General features: G+C 38.3%; 1 protein-coding gene across 1 annotated transcript in view; it reads right to left on the bottom strand.

Annotated features, from left to right (window-relative positions):
• LOC106965271 (calsyntenin-2-like) overlaps positions 1–15230 on the bottom strand; it is a 130068-nt gene extending 114838 nt beyond the window's left edge. Inside the window, exon 1 of the mRNA XM_015061266.1 lies at positions 15041–15230. Within this exon, the coding sequence (XP_014916752.1) occupies positions 15041–15230 (190 nt within the window). The remainder of the gene's footprint in view (positions 1–15040) is intronic.
• Between the last annotated feature and the right edge of the window lie 2515 nt (positions 15231–17745).

The following is a 17745-nucleotide window of genomic DNA, read 5'->3' as shown; positions in this document are numbered from 1 at the left end:
CTGCATATTGTTAATATACAAGTCTACATCCCAATGTGTATTGTGCCCTTTGTTTTTATGCATAAAGATATTTTCCCCATTAGTATATGCAAAAAACCTTTTTTTTTTTTTTTTGCATATACCTCAATAACTTATGTTAATGGAAAATTTCTGACAACATGAAGTAGGCTAGAAGATGTTAAAAGCAGCACATCCTGGGATGGTCCAAATACTTTTAAGAATACATGAAAAACAAATTCATCAATCTGGAAAAGGTCACAAACTCTTTTCTTGAGGGTTTCAAAAAAAACACACTGAGAACCTTTGTTTAACAAACCGCCAGAAAAAACTGCAAGGTAAACACTTTTCACTGCACTGTACAACAAACTTTTTTTAAAACAAGACCTCTATCTGAGTCCTGAGCTGTATCTCATTTACTCATTTGCTACAACTTCACTCCAATTATTTAACTTCTTCTCTTTGATATGATAATGCCTAGTCCTTGGGCACCAATTTAGAGTCAGCTTTCAATAAAACTGAAGAAACTCTGCGCTCTCAGTAGCAAGAAAGGTTCTTAATTGTTGGGCCTTTAAGGTAAAATTCATGAGCGTGTTGTTAAATTTCATCTGCTGTAGTTTGCGAGTGACAGAGCCTGCGGATAGCAATGTGATATGACAAGTCTGAACACACAGTGGGCTATTGCCACTTGAATGACAGAGAAGTAAAATACTCTGCAGTTGTACAAGTAAGAGAATTTCATTGAGTTATAATAGCAAAAAAGGTTAAATTTAATAAACTGTACAGGCTTCATATAAAACTTGTTCAAAACCTTGAGCTCTTAGACTTCAAAACCTAAGAGTTTTGAAGTCTATGACATATAGCAACTATGAGAGTCAAAGTTTCATTGCCTGTTAGAATAGTGCTTGTGATGCAAGATGTAGGTTTTCGATTATCTGCATTTATTTTTTTAAAGGTGCAGCTTTTAAAGTATGCATTACAGTAAAAGTTATCTTTGTTTCAGCCTGTAAAATAAGACCAGCATATAAAATGATTGATGCTTAGAAATGTGGGGAGGCATTTCTCAGACAGTAACTCAAAATGTTTGTTTTATGTGGCAGAACTTGCTTCCAAACATTAAACATTAAATTAACTGAGTTATAAGATACATTTCATGTGTCAGACATGTGATTCATCATCATGTCTTTTCTTAAAGTCTGCGTTTCCTCAGAGGGATGAAATACCACAAGTACCCTAGTCATATGAACCCCACATCTTCCACAACATTTTCAACATCTAAATGTTTTAATTTACAGTTGTACACCGTCTCACATTTCCCTTAGAGCCAACTGAAAAAGTGGACATTTTTCTCTCGCATCATTGCAGGGTAACCGCTGGCATCTTTGTAGATGAGTCAGCATGTATTCTTTGGCTTCCGTCTACAATCCAAAAATATAGTTGTTAGAATAATGGATGGATGGATGGACAGATGGAAGGGAAGCATTTCTTCAAGCTCTCTACAACTTCCCTCTTGTTCACATGTTCTTTATGATTTCTTAATCTAAAAGCTCCAGAATCATGAAGGTAAAAATAGTCTCTTAAGAGACAAAGATGACATGGCAGGGGGACAAAGGGTTGCTTTGTCCAAAACAGATAAAATGGGAGCTGATGATGTGGAAAGCCAATTACATTTGTTTCAGAGGGGAAGTGGTGTATGCTCCCTTCACCCTGCACTCTACTTCACCTTTGATGATGCAAACCTCTGCAACTAAAGCGTCACAGTGGACATAAAATAACTTGGAGCATGAGCAGCTATTGTTTCTTCTGTATGTGCTGTAACTACACTCAAGTCGAGCCTTTTTCTGCTTCAGCAAACCTTATGTTTTCAGCTTTTATCATCAAAATACAAATGATATTCGATCTGTTAACAAATGGCCCATAAAGGCCAGGTGTGATGAAATCAAACCCAAAATATGCAGCTCTGTTCAAAGGCAAAGCATTGCAAGCAAGGGCAGATTTGTAGGCTATTAGTACAAACGGGCCAAGGAAAAGGCAAAACCAAAGCCACAGCTTATATGGTCTGTGCATACAGCCTGGAGACATTCCTTGTAAGGTCTTGTTTCTCTTGTCTCGTGCTTGACAGGTACCTTTAGTTGTGCCGCATCTCTTGGTGGTTATGCCTTCATGACATAAGACTGTAACCATACACATGCCCCGGGCAAAGATGGGTGAAGACTGAGATGGATAAACAACAGTTTTATGGAGCACAGCAGAGGGAGTTCACTGTTTGGGGCTAAAAAACAAAACACTTTCACTGACTGTAATGGATCATTTTACAGCTACAACCTACATCCTTCCCGTCTGTTCAGTTCACTAGAAAACAACATTTTAAGAACATTTAATCGCTGTTCTGCTTTTAACAATTTAAAACTTTAGTAATGGTGCTTGAAAAAGGAGGTTGTAAAATTTAGGGATTTGCAGGATAAAGAAACCAAGAGTTTATGGGGAAGACGTGGTCTTTGAATGAAAACGAGACAAATCAGAGACTGATTTTAACTCTCATGTGACTTTGTTTGGAAGTGCTTGTGCTCCTTGATGATTTCTAAATATTCTAATGGTGCAGCTTCACACTTCAATGTATTTTGGGGGGATTTCATATGATGACATAAAACAAAGCTGTCAAGACTTCCAGCTATGTTTCATGCTGCTCCTCTGCTCTGCCCCTCCAGCTCCAGCTGGTTGCTGATCACTGGTTTCTCCCACCTGTGCTGCTGCCTCCTCTACACCGACTCGGTTCAAGCGGCCTTCGAGCGGTCCACGTCCTGGTCCTCCCTTTGTGTGCTTGATGTGTTTTCTGCCACCTGACCACTGATTTTCCCTGATCCTCATCTCTTTTGTGATTATGACCCTGATTCTAGATTGGACTTTAACTTTGTGTACTGTGACTCTGATTATTTTCTCATAAATTCTGGTTCTGTTCGGCCATCTCAGCCGGCCCTGATACTGACTTGGACTCTATAACCACTGATTCTTCCAGTATTTGTCCCAAGAAGTGGATCAGTGTGTGTTTATTGACCTAACCAGCAAGCAGATTTTCCCTGCTCCATGAATTTATAGTTTCAGGTTTCCAGCATATAAATGTATCTTTTCAATATGCTCCTGTGGGCGAAGGGAAAAAAAAAATCCCATGTGGATTGTGACATGACAAAATACGGAAAAGTTTAAGGGGTATTAAACATTTTTGTAAGACACAGTTCAGAAAAAGAGACTGGCATGACCAAAAAGCGTTTGTTTTCTGTTTCTATTGTTTACAAGTGCAGATCACCAAAGGCTCCTCTTGAGTTGCACCTCTATTTTATGCTCCAGCAGATGACAATAATTTAAGCCTCTCGATATGCAAATGTATTTAATTGGACTGTCACAAGCAGCCTGGCATCGTCAACCTCATGGAACAACTAGAGCTGCGAAGCAGATTAAATTCTGGTGACCAATTTTGTACTTATAATTTTCAGCAATCTTGCAAACACTTCACTTCATGTTCCACCTATAGCTGCATCTATATGTGCTGCCACAGAGGATCACCCTAATTTTCAGATCAACACTTAAGTTATTTTATTTTTTTCTGCATACCCAATTACTTCCTTTTCATCCAGATCACTCAACTGCCAAGCGACTCATCTTGTTTGTACCTTTTTAAAGCCTGCATGATCATAAGGGTGGAGCTGGCATTGTCTGTCCCTCAAGGGGTTCTATGTCCCCATTCTGCCAGATAAGTATATTTTGTCATGGTTTATCATGTTACAAGAATATATCTTTTTCAACCTGGAAGATGGTTTTGTTTATCCATGCTGTGAGTCCAAATGAAAGCCTATGTTTGAGAGTCTGCGTCCACCACAGACGAATTGCAATTCATGTTCATTACGTTAGTCCTAATACATCAATATTCCATGAACCTGTGGCATGTGTTTTCTGAACTATGAAGGTCCATATTTTAGTGAGAGTGCTTTATGGAGGAATGGAAAATGAAACCTGCTCATGTAATATGAACCAGGTATATTTAATGTATTCTCCTTTCAGCTAAAAAACCTTGATATGAAGCCTCCTGGATGTTGTTGGTCATCCCAATTGAGTTAATTACACCTGATGCTTCCTTGTCATGTCTTTGCATAACATTAAGTTATTTAAAAAGATCAGATCATTTTAATTAGTTATACAACCTCGATCAATGTTTACAATCTCACTTTTACGTCCAATAAAAACAACATGAGCACACAGAGAAATGATCCTGTATGGAAAGTTGGCAGGTGAAATTATTTGATTTGAATGATGCAGATGTGCATAGTGCAGGAGTCGTCAACCTGCAGTGGCATGTTTGCTTTAGTACCTTTGATGTGGCTCTTAATAACTTTAAAATGTAAATGCATCTAAAGAATGTTTAGCTTTTTGCCGTTTTCTTATGCATTTTCAATCAGGCGTTTTCTTCCCTTGTATCTGTATGTTTTCTCTGGGTACTCCATTTTGCCCCCACAGTCCAAAAAAAAAAAAAAAAAAAAAAAAGCGTCAGGTTAACGGGTCTCTATAAATTCTTCTTAGGTGGGATCATGTATGAGTGGAATGGAATGTGGGCTAAGGGTGTTTTGGCAACACCATTAGAAGTAAGTCATAATGTTATGTCTGATCAATGTGTATGTTACGCACACACTGATTTAAAAGCTAATTTTAAAATAAATCCACATCTGTTACAATGAATATGCCTTCCATGTCTTCCTGACATAAGTGTCCGTAAGCTGTGCTATTCATCATCATCTTTCATACTTTCTTAAGCAATCATTTTTTGTACCCCACAGCCTCCCGCCCCTGCTCACTTAATGGAGTCTTTGATTCGCATGCGTATGAACATGCTGAGATGATATTAGAGACGATGGCACGTAGGAGAAAGAAGATAAAACACGGATTCAGAGATGAAACCCTGAGCCGGAACAGGATAATGTTGGCCTCAAAGTTTGTGCCGCTGCTCCCTCACATGTCAGGGGTGCATAAATCCTCAATTCTTCATCTTGACTTTAAAAATTCATGCCGTTCATTTGGTTTGAAAGAATGGTGTACAAGAGAGTAATTGATTTCTGGGCTGATCATCCAACCTCGTGATTAATGGTACACAGCATTTTGTGAAATGACATTCTGCCAAACTTTGTTCGCTGAAACAGAATGCTCCAGGTCCAAAGGCAGAAAGAATTATTACATATATGTGGAAGGGGATTTATTATTGCACTCATAGCACCAACTTTCTGATATACTTCCATCACCAGCACATTTTCCATTTGGCTCTGAAGCTTATTTTTCTGTGATCTCTTAGGTAATGTTTAATAATGACAGTTTGCTGCATTTTTTATTCAGTGTGACTGACAATATCTTGCCCTTGTGTGAAAACAGTGTAGTAAATCTCTGAAGGCAATGAAAGAGTTTGGAAACATAAATTAGGAGAAAGGTAAATCAACTGATTGTAAAAAAAAAAGAAAGAAAAGTGCCCTGGTGATGATTGCCTCAAGTTTCCCACATTCCTCCACAAAAATCTAAAGCTGGACTATGTGGCTGAGTGCAAATAAATCTGACTAAAGTTTTTCATAGAGCTTTGTAGGGAACAATGTATTTCTCTTTGTCACTGCTGAACGATAAAATTAAACTTGATATGAAAAAATCACACACTGAAGTACAAATATGTGACAACTGACTGACAAAGAAAGAAAACTAGATTAAAGGATGACAAGATGAGAAAAATTGAAAAAATGTGTAAATATGTAGTCGGTAGTATGTATAACATTTCATGACTTATTTTTTGCTTAGATTTGATTTCATATTTCAGCAAGAAATGGCACATCTTACAATTTCAGCTGATGCGCAAGACTTTAACATTTCTGGTAGATGAAAGATGAAAAACCTCTCACAATTGATTAATATCCACATGAATATAATGACTTATGTGTTTTTGCTTTTTTACTGTGTTTTGTTGTCCACATTTCTTCATTAGACATTTATGTACTTTTGTTTACTCCGAAAAAAGTTGCAACAGACGTTCAGAGATGTAATACATACTTCATGTGGAACTCGCACACAACCCTCACACGAGTGTTCATAAAGTTATTCAGAGATAATTAGTTGTCTTTTGGTTTGAATTACAACTTTGCAGATTTTCTTGTACATAGCTAAGTTAAAATATTGTTATTGAGTGTTCTGTAAATGGACCGTATGAGATGAAAAACCAAACTAACCTTCAACAGATGGTTTGTTAAAGATAGCAACAGCTCTTTGTTAGTTTTGATATTTTTAACATTTGTAACTATTGAAATGCCAACCCTGCATGCTACATTATTTTAGGTCATACAAGCTGCAGAATGACCACATATCTTCAGCAATCACACGTTTAACCAAGTGTGGAGGTTATTTGTCAGATTGTATGAAACTACAGCGTGGGAGTATTAAACATTTTCTAGTCTTGAACATGAGGCTAAATTACTATATTTATTGCTTACTAGACGTAGTTTTAGCAGAGTAGACTGTTTACAAAATTCACACCAAATGTTCGTGTGTTCTTTTTCTCCTTTAAGTGTTGATCATTAGAATCCCACTTAATTTCACAATTTCCATTAAAGTCACATAAAGCTATTTAGCCTAGACAGCTTTTTTTTTTTTTTAGCTCTTCTCCAAAATGAGCAGTATGAGTATATCAACTAATCCAACTCACTAACAGAGGAACAATTTTCTGAATATTTTTGGAGTAAAACTAAGAAGTCCTTGTTTTATGTTGTTTTCACAATGTTTTAGTTAATAAAAACATTATTTGGAAGACTCTGTTTAGAATAATTAGGTTCAGACTTGAGTGTGCCATTTCTATGGAAAAGGATCACGGCCACTGGGGAAAAAAAATAATGATGACTATTTGAAAAGAAAAAAAAATCTGAAAAATAAGACAAAAAAACCCCAAAACAACTAAAACTAAAACTAATAAGACATTTTCAAAATTCTGAATATCTTTCTCAGAATTCTGACTTTAATGGGCATCTGGCAGCAACCAGCAGAACTAAAAGATTCTTTGTGGTTACAAGTTGACAAAAACAACATACAATTGACTGTAAAGAAAAAAAAAAGACTCTGCAATAAGAATTTATTTATATTAGTTACTAAGTATCACATTACTGACATGACTGATGAAAACATTTTTGTTCACTTTTTTTTTTTACTAATTTTTTGAACTGGTGGGCTTTATTAACAAGGCCTAGATAGAAAAGGTGGAAAGAGAGAAAGAGTTATGCATGCAGGAAAAATTATGAGGTCTGGAACCAAACCCCATATGGAGGACAATTATCCTTCATTTAAGTCATTACCATAAAATATGGATAATAGATATTTTGGTGATTCATTTATTACAAGAGCTTGTTCGTGACATACACTTCTACATCCTAAAAAAGTAAATCAGGATCCATATTTGAAGTTTTAGAGCAGTTCTCAGCAGATCGGCACCTCAATAGAGCCAATATCCTGCTCCAGAAACAAGGGCAGATCAGAGCAAAGAGAAGGATACCATCAAACGCTTCAGAGGAATCATGTGAAGAGCTACAATGCTACTGTTTTGAAAAGCCAGCCTATCACGTAACAACTTTCAAATTTGGATGAGGAGAATGTCAGCTGGAAACTAAAAATGGTATTCAAGAAAACTGGAAACAAGCTTCTTTTTTTGTTGCCATCTTTTAAAGGAACAAAGAATTTGCTGCGAGTCAGCATGACCGCTGTGAAACTCATCAAAAGGCAAAAAAAGAGTAAAAAGCATGAAAAAAGCCTAACTCATTACAAAGACTATTTCCCTCATCTGCGTGGTTCACTGAAGGAGCAGATTGCAATTCAGTACTTCATTAATAATTGAGCATGTGAACAATGGCAGAGTGATAGTTCCATTGTGTTGAAGTCAAAGAATAAGGCACTCCGAATGCCAGAAGGAAGATAGTTATTATGCTGTCTGCGCTTATCAGCTCAAAAGTCTGCTGAAAACAAATTTGCATGAATAGCAGCGTCACTGAATAATACTGTGCTTGAGTCTGACTAAGCAGGGATGCTGTGTTTGCAGTTAGTCCCCCTTGTTGTCGGAGTCATCTGTTTGCTCCTGATTTCTCATAAAAAAATATTCAAAAATAGATCTAATAAGATTTTATTTTGTGAATGAAAATATCAGCCATTTGCAGAAACATGATGCGACACCTCGAACAGTCTGCAGTGTTACAAAAGATGAAGAACGTCACTGGTGTCTCTGAACTCAAACGATCTGGATAAAATCCGACAGGCGGAAATTATCTGAGAGAGATAGGAGAGGAGTGTGAGCACACAGGAAGGAGGGTGGAGACAAAAAAAAAAAAGAAGAAGAAGCGAGGGCTTGTTCCAGGTCAAACCGAAAGCAAAACAGCTGAAACAGGAGAAGGGAGCGGTGCTGAGGTCGACGAGGGCAAATCAAAGAACACATGGATTAAGGGCATTTGCCTGACTTGTGGTTAAACCAACTTTTATAGGGAATATCGCTTTGCAAACACACCACAGCCTGCTCAGTTTAAATCACAATATCTGCAGCTTTCAACTGGGAGAATATTTTTTTTAAGAAACTGACAAAGAAAGGGCAAAAATATCGCCCTTTTAAAATCAAATGCCTGTTCTAATAACTTTTTTTTTTTTTTAAATGTAATAGTAAAGATCTGAAGCCCAAAGAAAAAGGCTTCATATATACAATGAAGCCTGTATATATGCTTCATTGTATATAGTGATCTTCTGAAAAGCTCAATTAATGCCTTAACTGCAGTTAAAAAAAAGTCAGCTTTTTTATGCAAAAAAGCTGACTTTTTTGCATAAAAAGTCAGCTAAAAAGCTTAGTTATTACAGAACCAAGCTGTTCTATAGAACATGATTTAAAGAATCTTCAGATTTTACGTGAAACATGATTTTCACCTATTGTTTTCCCAAAAAAATTTGAAAAAGAGAGTGGAATGCATTTATATCTACCCACGCAGTCTTAAACGGTAACCCTTATATCAACTAATTGCCTTCAGCGTTCCTCTTATGATGAAGTCATTGACCTGGGGTCAGCTGACCCTTCCAACCCAACTATGAACTCTCGCTACACTGCTGCACTTAGACTACAAATTACTTCACACAGCACACAACCAAAAAAATCCCACTGCACTTTTTACTACCTACGTACATATGTGATTATTATGTGTGAATTTTATTTATTTTATTTTTATGAGCTTTCACTTTTGAGTCCATTTGCGCTACTCAAGTGCTTTGAAATTGCCCCCCCAGGGACAAATTATTTGAATTCAATCGAGTCGACAAATATTCTCAGTGTAAATAAAGCTGTTTTATTAAAGCAAGAAGGTTTTTTTTTTTTTTTTTTTTTTTAGGGAACAAACAAGATCACCAAGTACAAGAAACATAGCCGACAGGTCAGGAGGAAAGATGTTACGGAACTTTAAAGAAGGGATTATATTTTCTGAGAAAACCTAAGTTTTGAACATCTCATTGACAGATGTCTAATCCGTCTTCTGAAAACAGAAAGAGCATGACACAACTGCAAGCCAACAAATACAGAGCTGTCCACCTAAACTGACAGGTCAGGCAAAGAGCATTAACCAGGAAAGGAGCTAAATGGTCCGTAATAACTCAAAAATTAAAATACTTTATTTATCCCAAAAGGGAATTAACTGTTGTCATAGCTAGGCTTATCAAAGTATCTTCAAAGACTTGTTGTGGATAGTGATGCTGTGAGCAGGAAGGATCTCCAGTAGCAGTCAGTCTTTCATCGAATCCAAAGAGGCCCCTGACTGTTGATGTATAACAGCCTCATGAGTGCATGACAATCCTGACAGCTGATATTTCACAGAAACATGATGGACGAGCCACCTTCAAGGGTGAACCTCCCCTGTCACCCGTTGACCACCAACAGAGACACCAGCACCCGTTGCAGCCTCTTTAGGGATAAGCGTGTAAGATAATGGATGGATGAATGGATGTCCTATTTGACAGTGTCAGTTATTGGCAGGCATTGCTGATCCATCTTAATTTCTTTTGTTGCTCCTCTTTAAATCTGTCTGGCTATTTCATTAGAAAGCCAGGCAGACAGACGATCCATGCCCATTAGGATTAATGGAAGAGATGGTTTGGACTTCCTTCTTTTCTCTGTTTTTTAGTCCTACTCTTTAGCCATGGGTTGCAGTTAAGGCATTAATTGAGCTTTTCAGAAGATCACCAGCTGCTCCCACTTGTAAAAGCAACTAATTGTTGTCACAGTTACACATAATAACAACTGTCCAAAAGTAAAAAAAACAAAACACTGCAAGATCAAAAATCCAGAGGGATTAATTGCCCAAACATGCAATGCCTCAACCCAAAAAATAATGAATGAAAGTCTACAAAAAGAACAAATCAGAACTAACAGAGCGACTCCAACATGCGAAAGGAACTTACCGAACAGATTTTAAAGCAGATTTTGACTACTGTTGCACTAAACCATATTTTTTTTTAGCAAATACAGCTCTAGATTGTGACTAACAGCATTTCTAATTGTGGATGTAATGCCCCTGAGATTTAACCATTACAACCTATTTTTTCCTTTCTGAATAATCTTTATTTTGTGCTTTTGTACTTTGTGAGTCATGCAACATGTCGCAACTCTCAGACAAGCCTGTTTCACTCTTCTTTTGTCATTAATCCCACTTTGGCTCTCCATCAACATATTGTGTGGAGCTCATTGACACTGTGTGAATGATACAGCATACTTTTTATAATTACCTTGACATGTCTCCCCCAATTACACAGTAACATCTATTTAATCACAGCGATATTAGCCCAATTCTAATACTGTTGACCCCATTGTTTAGAGTTCAGGGTTAAGTTTAGATGTAAAACTGTCTGGGTTTTACTTTAGGCATAAATTAGGCATAAATGAATGGAAGTCTATACAAAGTCTTAATATGAGCAGAAATACAAACTTGTGTGTGTGTGTGTGTGTGTGTGTGTGTGTATGTGTGTGTGTGTGTGGGGGTGATTTGGGGACTTTGAATCTTTCCAAGCATTGCTGATAGAGCATAGAGTATGCAGTTTGTGGGTCAGTGGTGAGACATTTGCTTGCTTGTCCAAGCAAAAACCACAGGACTCTGGGGACCGGTGAAACTGAGGGATTGACACATTAACAATAAGTTTCCCTGCAAGAAAATGAAAAGCTGTCAGTGTCAATAGGCATGTTGGCGATAGAATATTAGAAGTGACTGACAATCATTTGACCTGTACCAAATACCAGCACTTAGCAAAACTCTTGCCGATTAACCTGGCAAACCCAGCACTTTGCAAGCTCTTTCTGAACAGTGACACTCCACAAATCATCTAAACAAAGCCAGTTCAAATCAATCAACTGCATGGATATCAGTCTTGGATGATGAAACTAAATAATTCATAATATTTATATTTATAGATTTAAATGTACTTATAGCAGAACTTGCAGTAAAAAAAAAGCTGATCAAACCACCAAACGCGTCATTGATCACTTTCAAGAACATTAGATATTCAGCACTTTGACTACTAGCGTTTTTTTCCCTTGTACAAAACTTCTCATTACCTCGTTCCCCCTAATGCAAATGTTTTGTAATCAAGATTTTTTTCTATGTTTGCATATATTATTCAAATGAAAGCTATGTTTTTGGTAGATATGCCAGGGATATGAGTAATTTGGCGCTGAACTGTTCTTTAGAATCATGTTCTTTTGCATTTCTAAGTGTCCTAACATGGATTCATTACCATCTACTGGCTCATGTTCCATTTAACATTTTTGAAGAATGATCAGTAATAAAGCTCTGGCTGGGTCTGTTTAAAAAAATAACTGGATAACTGACATTTATGGCATGGGAATTGGAAGATATATAAATACTCAGAATCATACAAACAAACAGGTTTTATCTTATCTGCTGTTTTCCAATAATGAAAATGTTTCTGTCAACAAAAGGTAATATCTACTAGTAAATGGCAGTAACTCTTTCTGCCTACAGGTAAGGCAGAAAGAGTTGGGCATGCACCACTGACAACAACAGGCATGACATTTATTTAAGTCAGATCGAGCATGAAAACGAGAAGCTAAGACTGAATCACAGCACGAAGAGGGAGCCGATGTGCGGAGATAATTGGTTGAGCTGAACTGATTCAGAGCCCATATTTTTTATTCCATGCAGCCTTCCCTGACTTGTTTCTGCACATTATTACGGAGCTATAGTGTTTGCCTGGTTCTTTCACCTTTCAGAGGCTTCAGCATCACCCTCATGTACAATTGTCACTGAGGTGGGAAAATCCAGAAGAATGATGGACTGAATTTGCGTAGGTGCTTGTCAACTAATAAAATTATGGATATCTTTAGTCTAGACAGAAGCTGTGAAGGGTTTCTGTTGCTTGTGAAAACCACAACCTAACTGACAACAAGGTACCCTGTCAGCTTAACATAAAGAATAAACTTGTTGTTGTTTTCTTTTACCTAAGCTATTTACTTTTGTTTGTTAGTGCAAACTGACTGCACACTGTCAGACACAGACATGCATAAAAGAAGAAGTTTTTAGAGCTGACAGGTGCCCTTCACTCTTCCTGAAGTCCTGAATAGGTAATTCTGAAGGTGGAGAGTTGATTTGGAGCCACAGTCAAGGTGGGTGTCAGTTTTTGTCAAGTTTCAGACACAACTCTGCCACAATTTCTGTTGTTCCAGATCAGTGACTGCCCAGCAGCCCCAGAGGAATGTTGGACAGGTTCAGAGCGATGTAAAAGAAGAACAGGGAAACTCTGTGGAATTGTGCCGACTTAGTGGGATTTTCTCTCTGAATTAATCTGAACTGCGTGTTGGTCTTACAGTCAGTATGTCTAAAGTTACAGGATTTTTTTTTAAAGAATAAAAGCAGTGTCTTCCAAAAGCATTCATACATTATTTGACGCGTCACATAATTACACACACGAGTGCATCTGATAATGTCGTGACAGACCAAAACACTAAAGTACCACAAGCAGTCATTGTGAGGTGAAATGAAAGTAATGCAGAGTATTTAAGATTTTTTAACAAAGAAAACCCTCTTTAAAAAGATGAGAGTGCAACCAATTGTCATCAAGGTTGTAAATACAGCCGGCCTGTGTCTATTATTACTATTAATACACCTGGATGAGATTTGCCTGGAGCTCCTTAAGGCTCCAGATGTTGGGTCGTGTCGATTGACACGCCTCTGCAGCATCACATTGATATTGGGGAAGTCCCCCAAGAAAGGCAGCTGTAACTGAAATGAGAGTTTATTGAGTGGTTGGGACGAATGGCGTATTTTGAAAAAGAAAAAAAAAAAAAAAAGCAAATATATTTGTAAAACAAAACAAAAAAAAAAAACCAAAAAACCATGGAGAATATTTTAAAAATATTTTGTAGTCGTCCATCACATAAAATCCTCCCAAAGTTTTCCGGGACTTGTGATTGTAAGATCACAAAATTTGAGAGTTTGGAAGCAGTGTGAATAGTTTTGTAAGAAACAGATCAGCAAATGTGATTGACACACTCACACAATCTGGAATGTTATACATTTTAATGGCTTACAGCATTAGGGAGAGCTTGCAGGCTTTTTTTTTTGTCCACCACTGATGCACGGCCTGGTGCTTCATGCAAATTGTTACCAGTCAGGCTTTGTATCTCCATGTTGGAGCATTACCCTAATGAAAATCTGTCTGACCTAATTAAAAAAGGCTCAAATACTACCTGTACACCGACTTGTAATTCTACAATCGCATGAAAAACAGATGGACTTTATCCGGCTAATTACTGAATAACTCTGTCCATCAAATTCAGAATTGTATTAGCTCAAAAAAAGCTGCAAAAGCAATATTGTTTGGGGGTTTTTGGGGTTGCTGGGAAATATACAAAGAGGTAGGTGAAACATTTGGGAAGTTATGATGAGAAGAAACCAAGAGAGTGGACAGAGATACCTAATTACCATAGCAAGAAAGAAAGAAGAGAGACTCAGTGCTAAGCAACAGGTAACCCTGGTCTGTGCCTATTAATATTTCAGTGAGGAATCTCTCCTGGTGCTCTCACTTTGGAATTCCAGGAATGTCTATATGCAAAGCCTGATCTGAGTGTGTAGGAAAATGCTTGTGTGAAGCCATGCATGCAGGTGCACGTACCATCTCCATGTGTAGCCATCAGTCTATTGAGAGCTAGAGGGCATGTACTGGTCGGCCAGCTACTCCCACCGACCTCATCATTCTCTCTCTTTCTCCCTGTGGGGTGGCCATGCCAGCAAGCCCCTCCGGCCACAATGCACACACAATCACACTCACATACACACATATATATGCATGTGCACATTTGTAACCAATGCTAAACATGTTCTCGCAAGCATGCACACATTCACATTTGCGTGCGCAGTGCACGCTCTCTCCCCCACTTCAACCATTAATCTGTCCTTCCAGCCAGCTAAGCTTGAGGGTCTCTGTGAGTGGGCAGCAGCCCCCTGCCGCGGCCCTGGCCACATTAGCGGCTTGGCGGGAGAAGGGAACGACTGGGCAAGCCAGTAGCCTCCAGCAGGCGTCCCCCTGCAAAAGTTGGCACCCTTTAGATGAGCTGGAATGGCCACAAAGTGAGAAGAATCTAATCCGGTTATACAAGGGTTTTTTTTTTTTTTTCTCTCTCACAGCTTCCTCAGTCGCCAGAGGGGCTTATATGGGCAACATTACATAGAAAAAAAAAAAAAAAAGAGTCCTGCATGTAGTGTTTACTCAGAACTATTAGTTTAAAATTAAATCAGTACAGTCCAGTGTAAAACAAACAAAAAGTATATGCGATAGAGAGGATTCATTCAGGGATATCACACGACACCTTCATGTGGCTTATATCTCTGGCGTAAATAAATCCTGCAGCGATGCTTCCGTGTGAGGATTAACTTTTTAGTCATTGTTGACTGGCCTCTAGCAGATACCAGTTAGTCCATGTTTGCCGAGTGGATGGTGAAATGTAGCCTACCTGCATAAGGGATGGGGGCGTCTTTATCCAGGGCAACCAGTGGAGGGTCCAACAGAACAACATCAGTGTTTTCAGTTATCACTCCATGGTATGATGTCTCTATCCAGGGCTTGTGTTTGTTCACTGTGGACACAGAAAGCAACAAATGAGCCTTAAGAAAACACACCTTAACACAGATCAGTAGCGTCATTGCACTCAAAGTATTTCAGCTTCTTTGATCTCAGAAGGAATTTTTTTTTTTATCTCTCTTTAGAGCTCTTTAGTTGTTTTAAATGAAAATTTTGTAATATTTCCAAGTAGTTTAATTCCAGAGTTTAAGGACATAAAGTAGTATAAATACTAAAAGGCTTAATGTTTTAGGGCACTTTATCAGTCTTTGGAGTGTGCGGTGTTGTACAAACACTGGCCACTTCTCCACCGTCTTTCATTCAATACAGAAAAAAAGCATAAAGAGAACAAACAGGGAATATTTTCAGTTCTATGATGTTATTATATTTGACCAGAAAAGAATAAAGAGAAAAAACAAATTGCAACAAATTGTTTGACTCTGTAAATGTCAGGTGTGAGTTGAAGGATAAGAAATGACAAAGCAAGGCTGTAATTTTGGTTCCCCTTTGATTCAGGACTAAGGTGCAAAAACAATAATTACTCCCCATTCGACGACAGGAAAAAATAAGAAGTGGACTCTCTCTAGGTTTAAATCAAGCAGCAATTGTTACAGACCACTTCAGCCATGCACTGGATGTCAGTAAAATCAACGCCAGTGCTAAAATGTGCTGTTTCGAATGATTTTGATTTAAAAGAACAAAAGTCACAAAACATTCTCAACTTTCATTGGGACAATGAAAGTGTTCAAAAACCATCTTGCTGCTGCACAATACCTGCTACTGCATGTCATCCCTGAGTTATGTTGCTTTTGTTTAGCTTACATATCTGCACCAAATCACTACCCAGATACCAGTCAAATCTGAGTCCCTCTTGGATATCAGAGCTTCTCACCCTATCTCTAAGGGATAGACACCCTACCAAGAAAAACCATTTCGGCCGTTTGTATCCAGGACCTCATTCTTTCGGTCATGACCCAAAGCTCATGACCATAGATGAGGGTGGGAACGTAGATCGACCGGTAAATCGAGAGCTTCGCTTTTTGACTCAGCTCTCTCTTCACCACGACAGTCCGGTACAGCGCCCGCTTCACAGCAGACGCTGCGCCAATCCGCCTGCCGACCTCCCACTCCCTTCTTCCCTCATTCATGAACAAGATCCCCAGATACTTACACTCCTCCACTTGGGGCAGGACACATCTATGTTTTACCATCCAAAGATGGTAAAATCAAGTTATCCATAAAATCAACAAATAATTCTAGATGCACATTTCACAACAGCAAAGGCTTAGCTGAAACTGGTTCATGAAAAATAAAAAGATCCCAAGCACAGAAGCAAAACTACAATAAATGGCTGCAAAAGAACCAAGGTGCTGCAATGGAATAGTTAAAGTCCAGACCTCAATCAATTTACAATGCTACAGTGAAACTTATGGAGAACTGTGTAGAAACAAATATCAGCAACTCTCAATGCGTTAAGGCAATATTGTAAAGAAGAAAGGGACACATTTCCTCCACAGTTATGTGAGAGGCTGTTGAAGTCGGAGGGTGTGTTCACACTGCAGCCTGAAGTGACCCAATTCCGATTTTTTTGATGTAATGTGACCTGTATCCGATCTTTTCATGGCAGTGTGAACAGCACAGGTCGGATTCTTTTTCGAATGTGACCCATATCCGATACGTATCCGATTCAAATGCGACCTAACGTCCAGGTCGCATTCATCTGAACTGAACGTCACTGTTTCTCAACAAATCTCACTATTCTGCGTCCTGATACGGAAGAAAACAACAAACATGATGGAATATATGAGGATTGAGTTGTTGTTAATATGCGGCTCCGGCCGGACAACAACTTCAAATATGTAAGCTAAGCTCCACCGTTAGCCTCCATGTTTACTTCCGCAAACACTGAGCACTTCTTCTTTTAATGGCAGTTGCATAAACACTGAGAACGCTGACGCTATTGCGCCCTCTAGTGCGCATGCGGGACACTTTCAGGTCGTTTGCCCGTTTACACTGCAGAATGCATACAGGTCGCATTTACTGGCAGTGTGAACGGCCTGGCAAAAAATCGGAATTGCCAAAAAATCAGAATTGGGTCACTTCAGGCTGCAGTGTGAACGCACCCAGAAAGTTAAAAAAATTACTTTTAAGGGTTAGATTATTAACATTGACAGTAAATGAAACTTTTGCCAGTAACAATAGTAATCACAAAGAGCTGATAAGCCTGCGAGTCACTGATGTCAATTTAATGTTTTTTGTGTAACCTAGTAACTGATAGCGCTGCGTACACAAATTACCTTATATCAGTTGTAAGCACAATAGATCACCACTCTGCAGATTTAGAAAGATGTTTTGTGACAGTGACTTCATGACAACACATGAACACAGACTTCATGACAACACATTTTCTCACATGAACACCGTAAGAGTCCATATTCATGAGGGGCAGCCAAGAAAGCGTGACTAACAGCACTGATACAGTCAGAGGAGATCATTCACTAGTATATTAGGAAGTGATTAATATTCATTAGTTTGATAAAACAGTGAGGATAATCATGGGTTTTGACTGTGCAATGATGGGAAATAACTTGGTGATAA

Source organism: Poecilia latipinna, unplaced genomic scaffold (assembly GCF_001443285.1).
Source record: "Poecilia latipinna isolate Pla-1442-1.1 unplaced genomic scaffold, P_latipinna-1.0 Scaffold1795, whole genome shotgun sequence".
NCBI lineage: Eukaryota > Metazoa > Chordata > Actinopteri > Cyprinodontiformes > Poeciliidae > Poecilia > Poecilia latipinna.
Note: the sequence above shows the minus strand (reverse complement) of the source record. Positions and strands in the feature narration are given on the sequence as shown.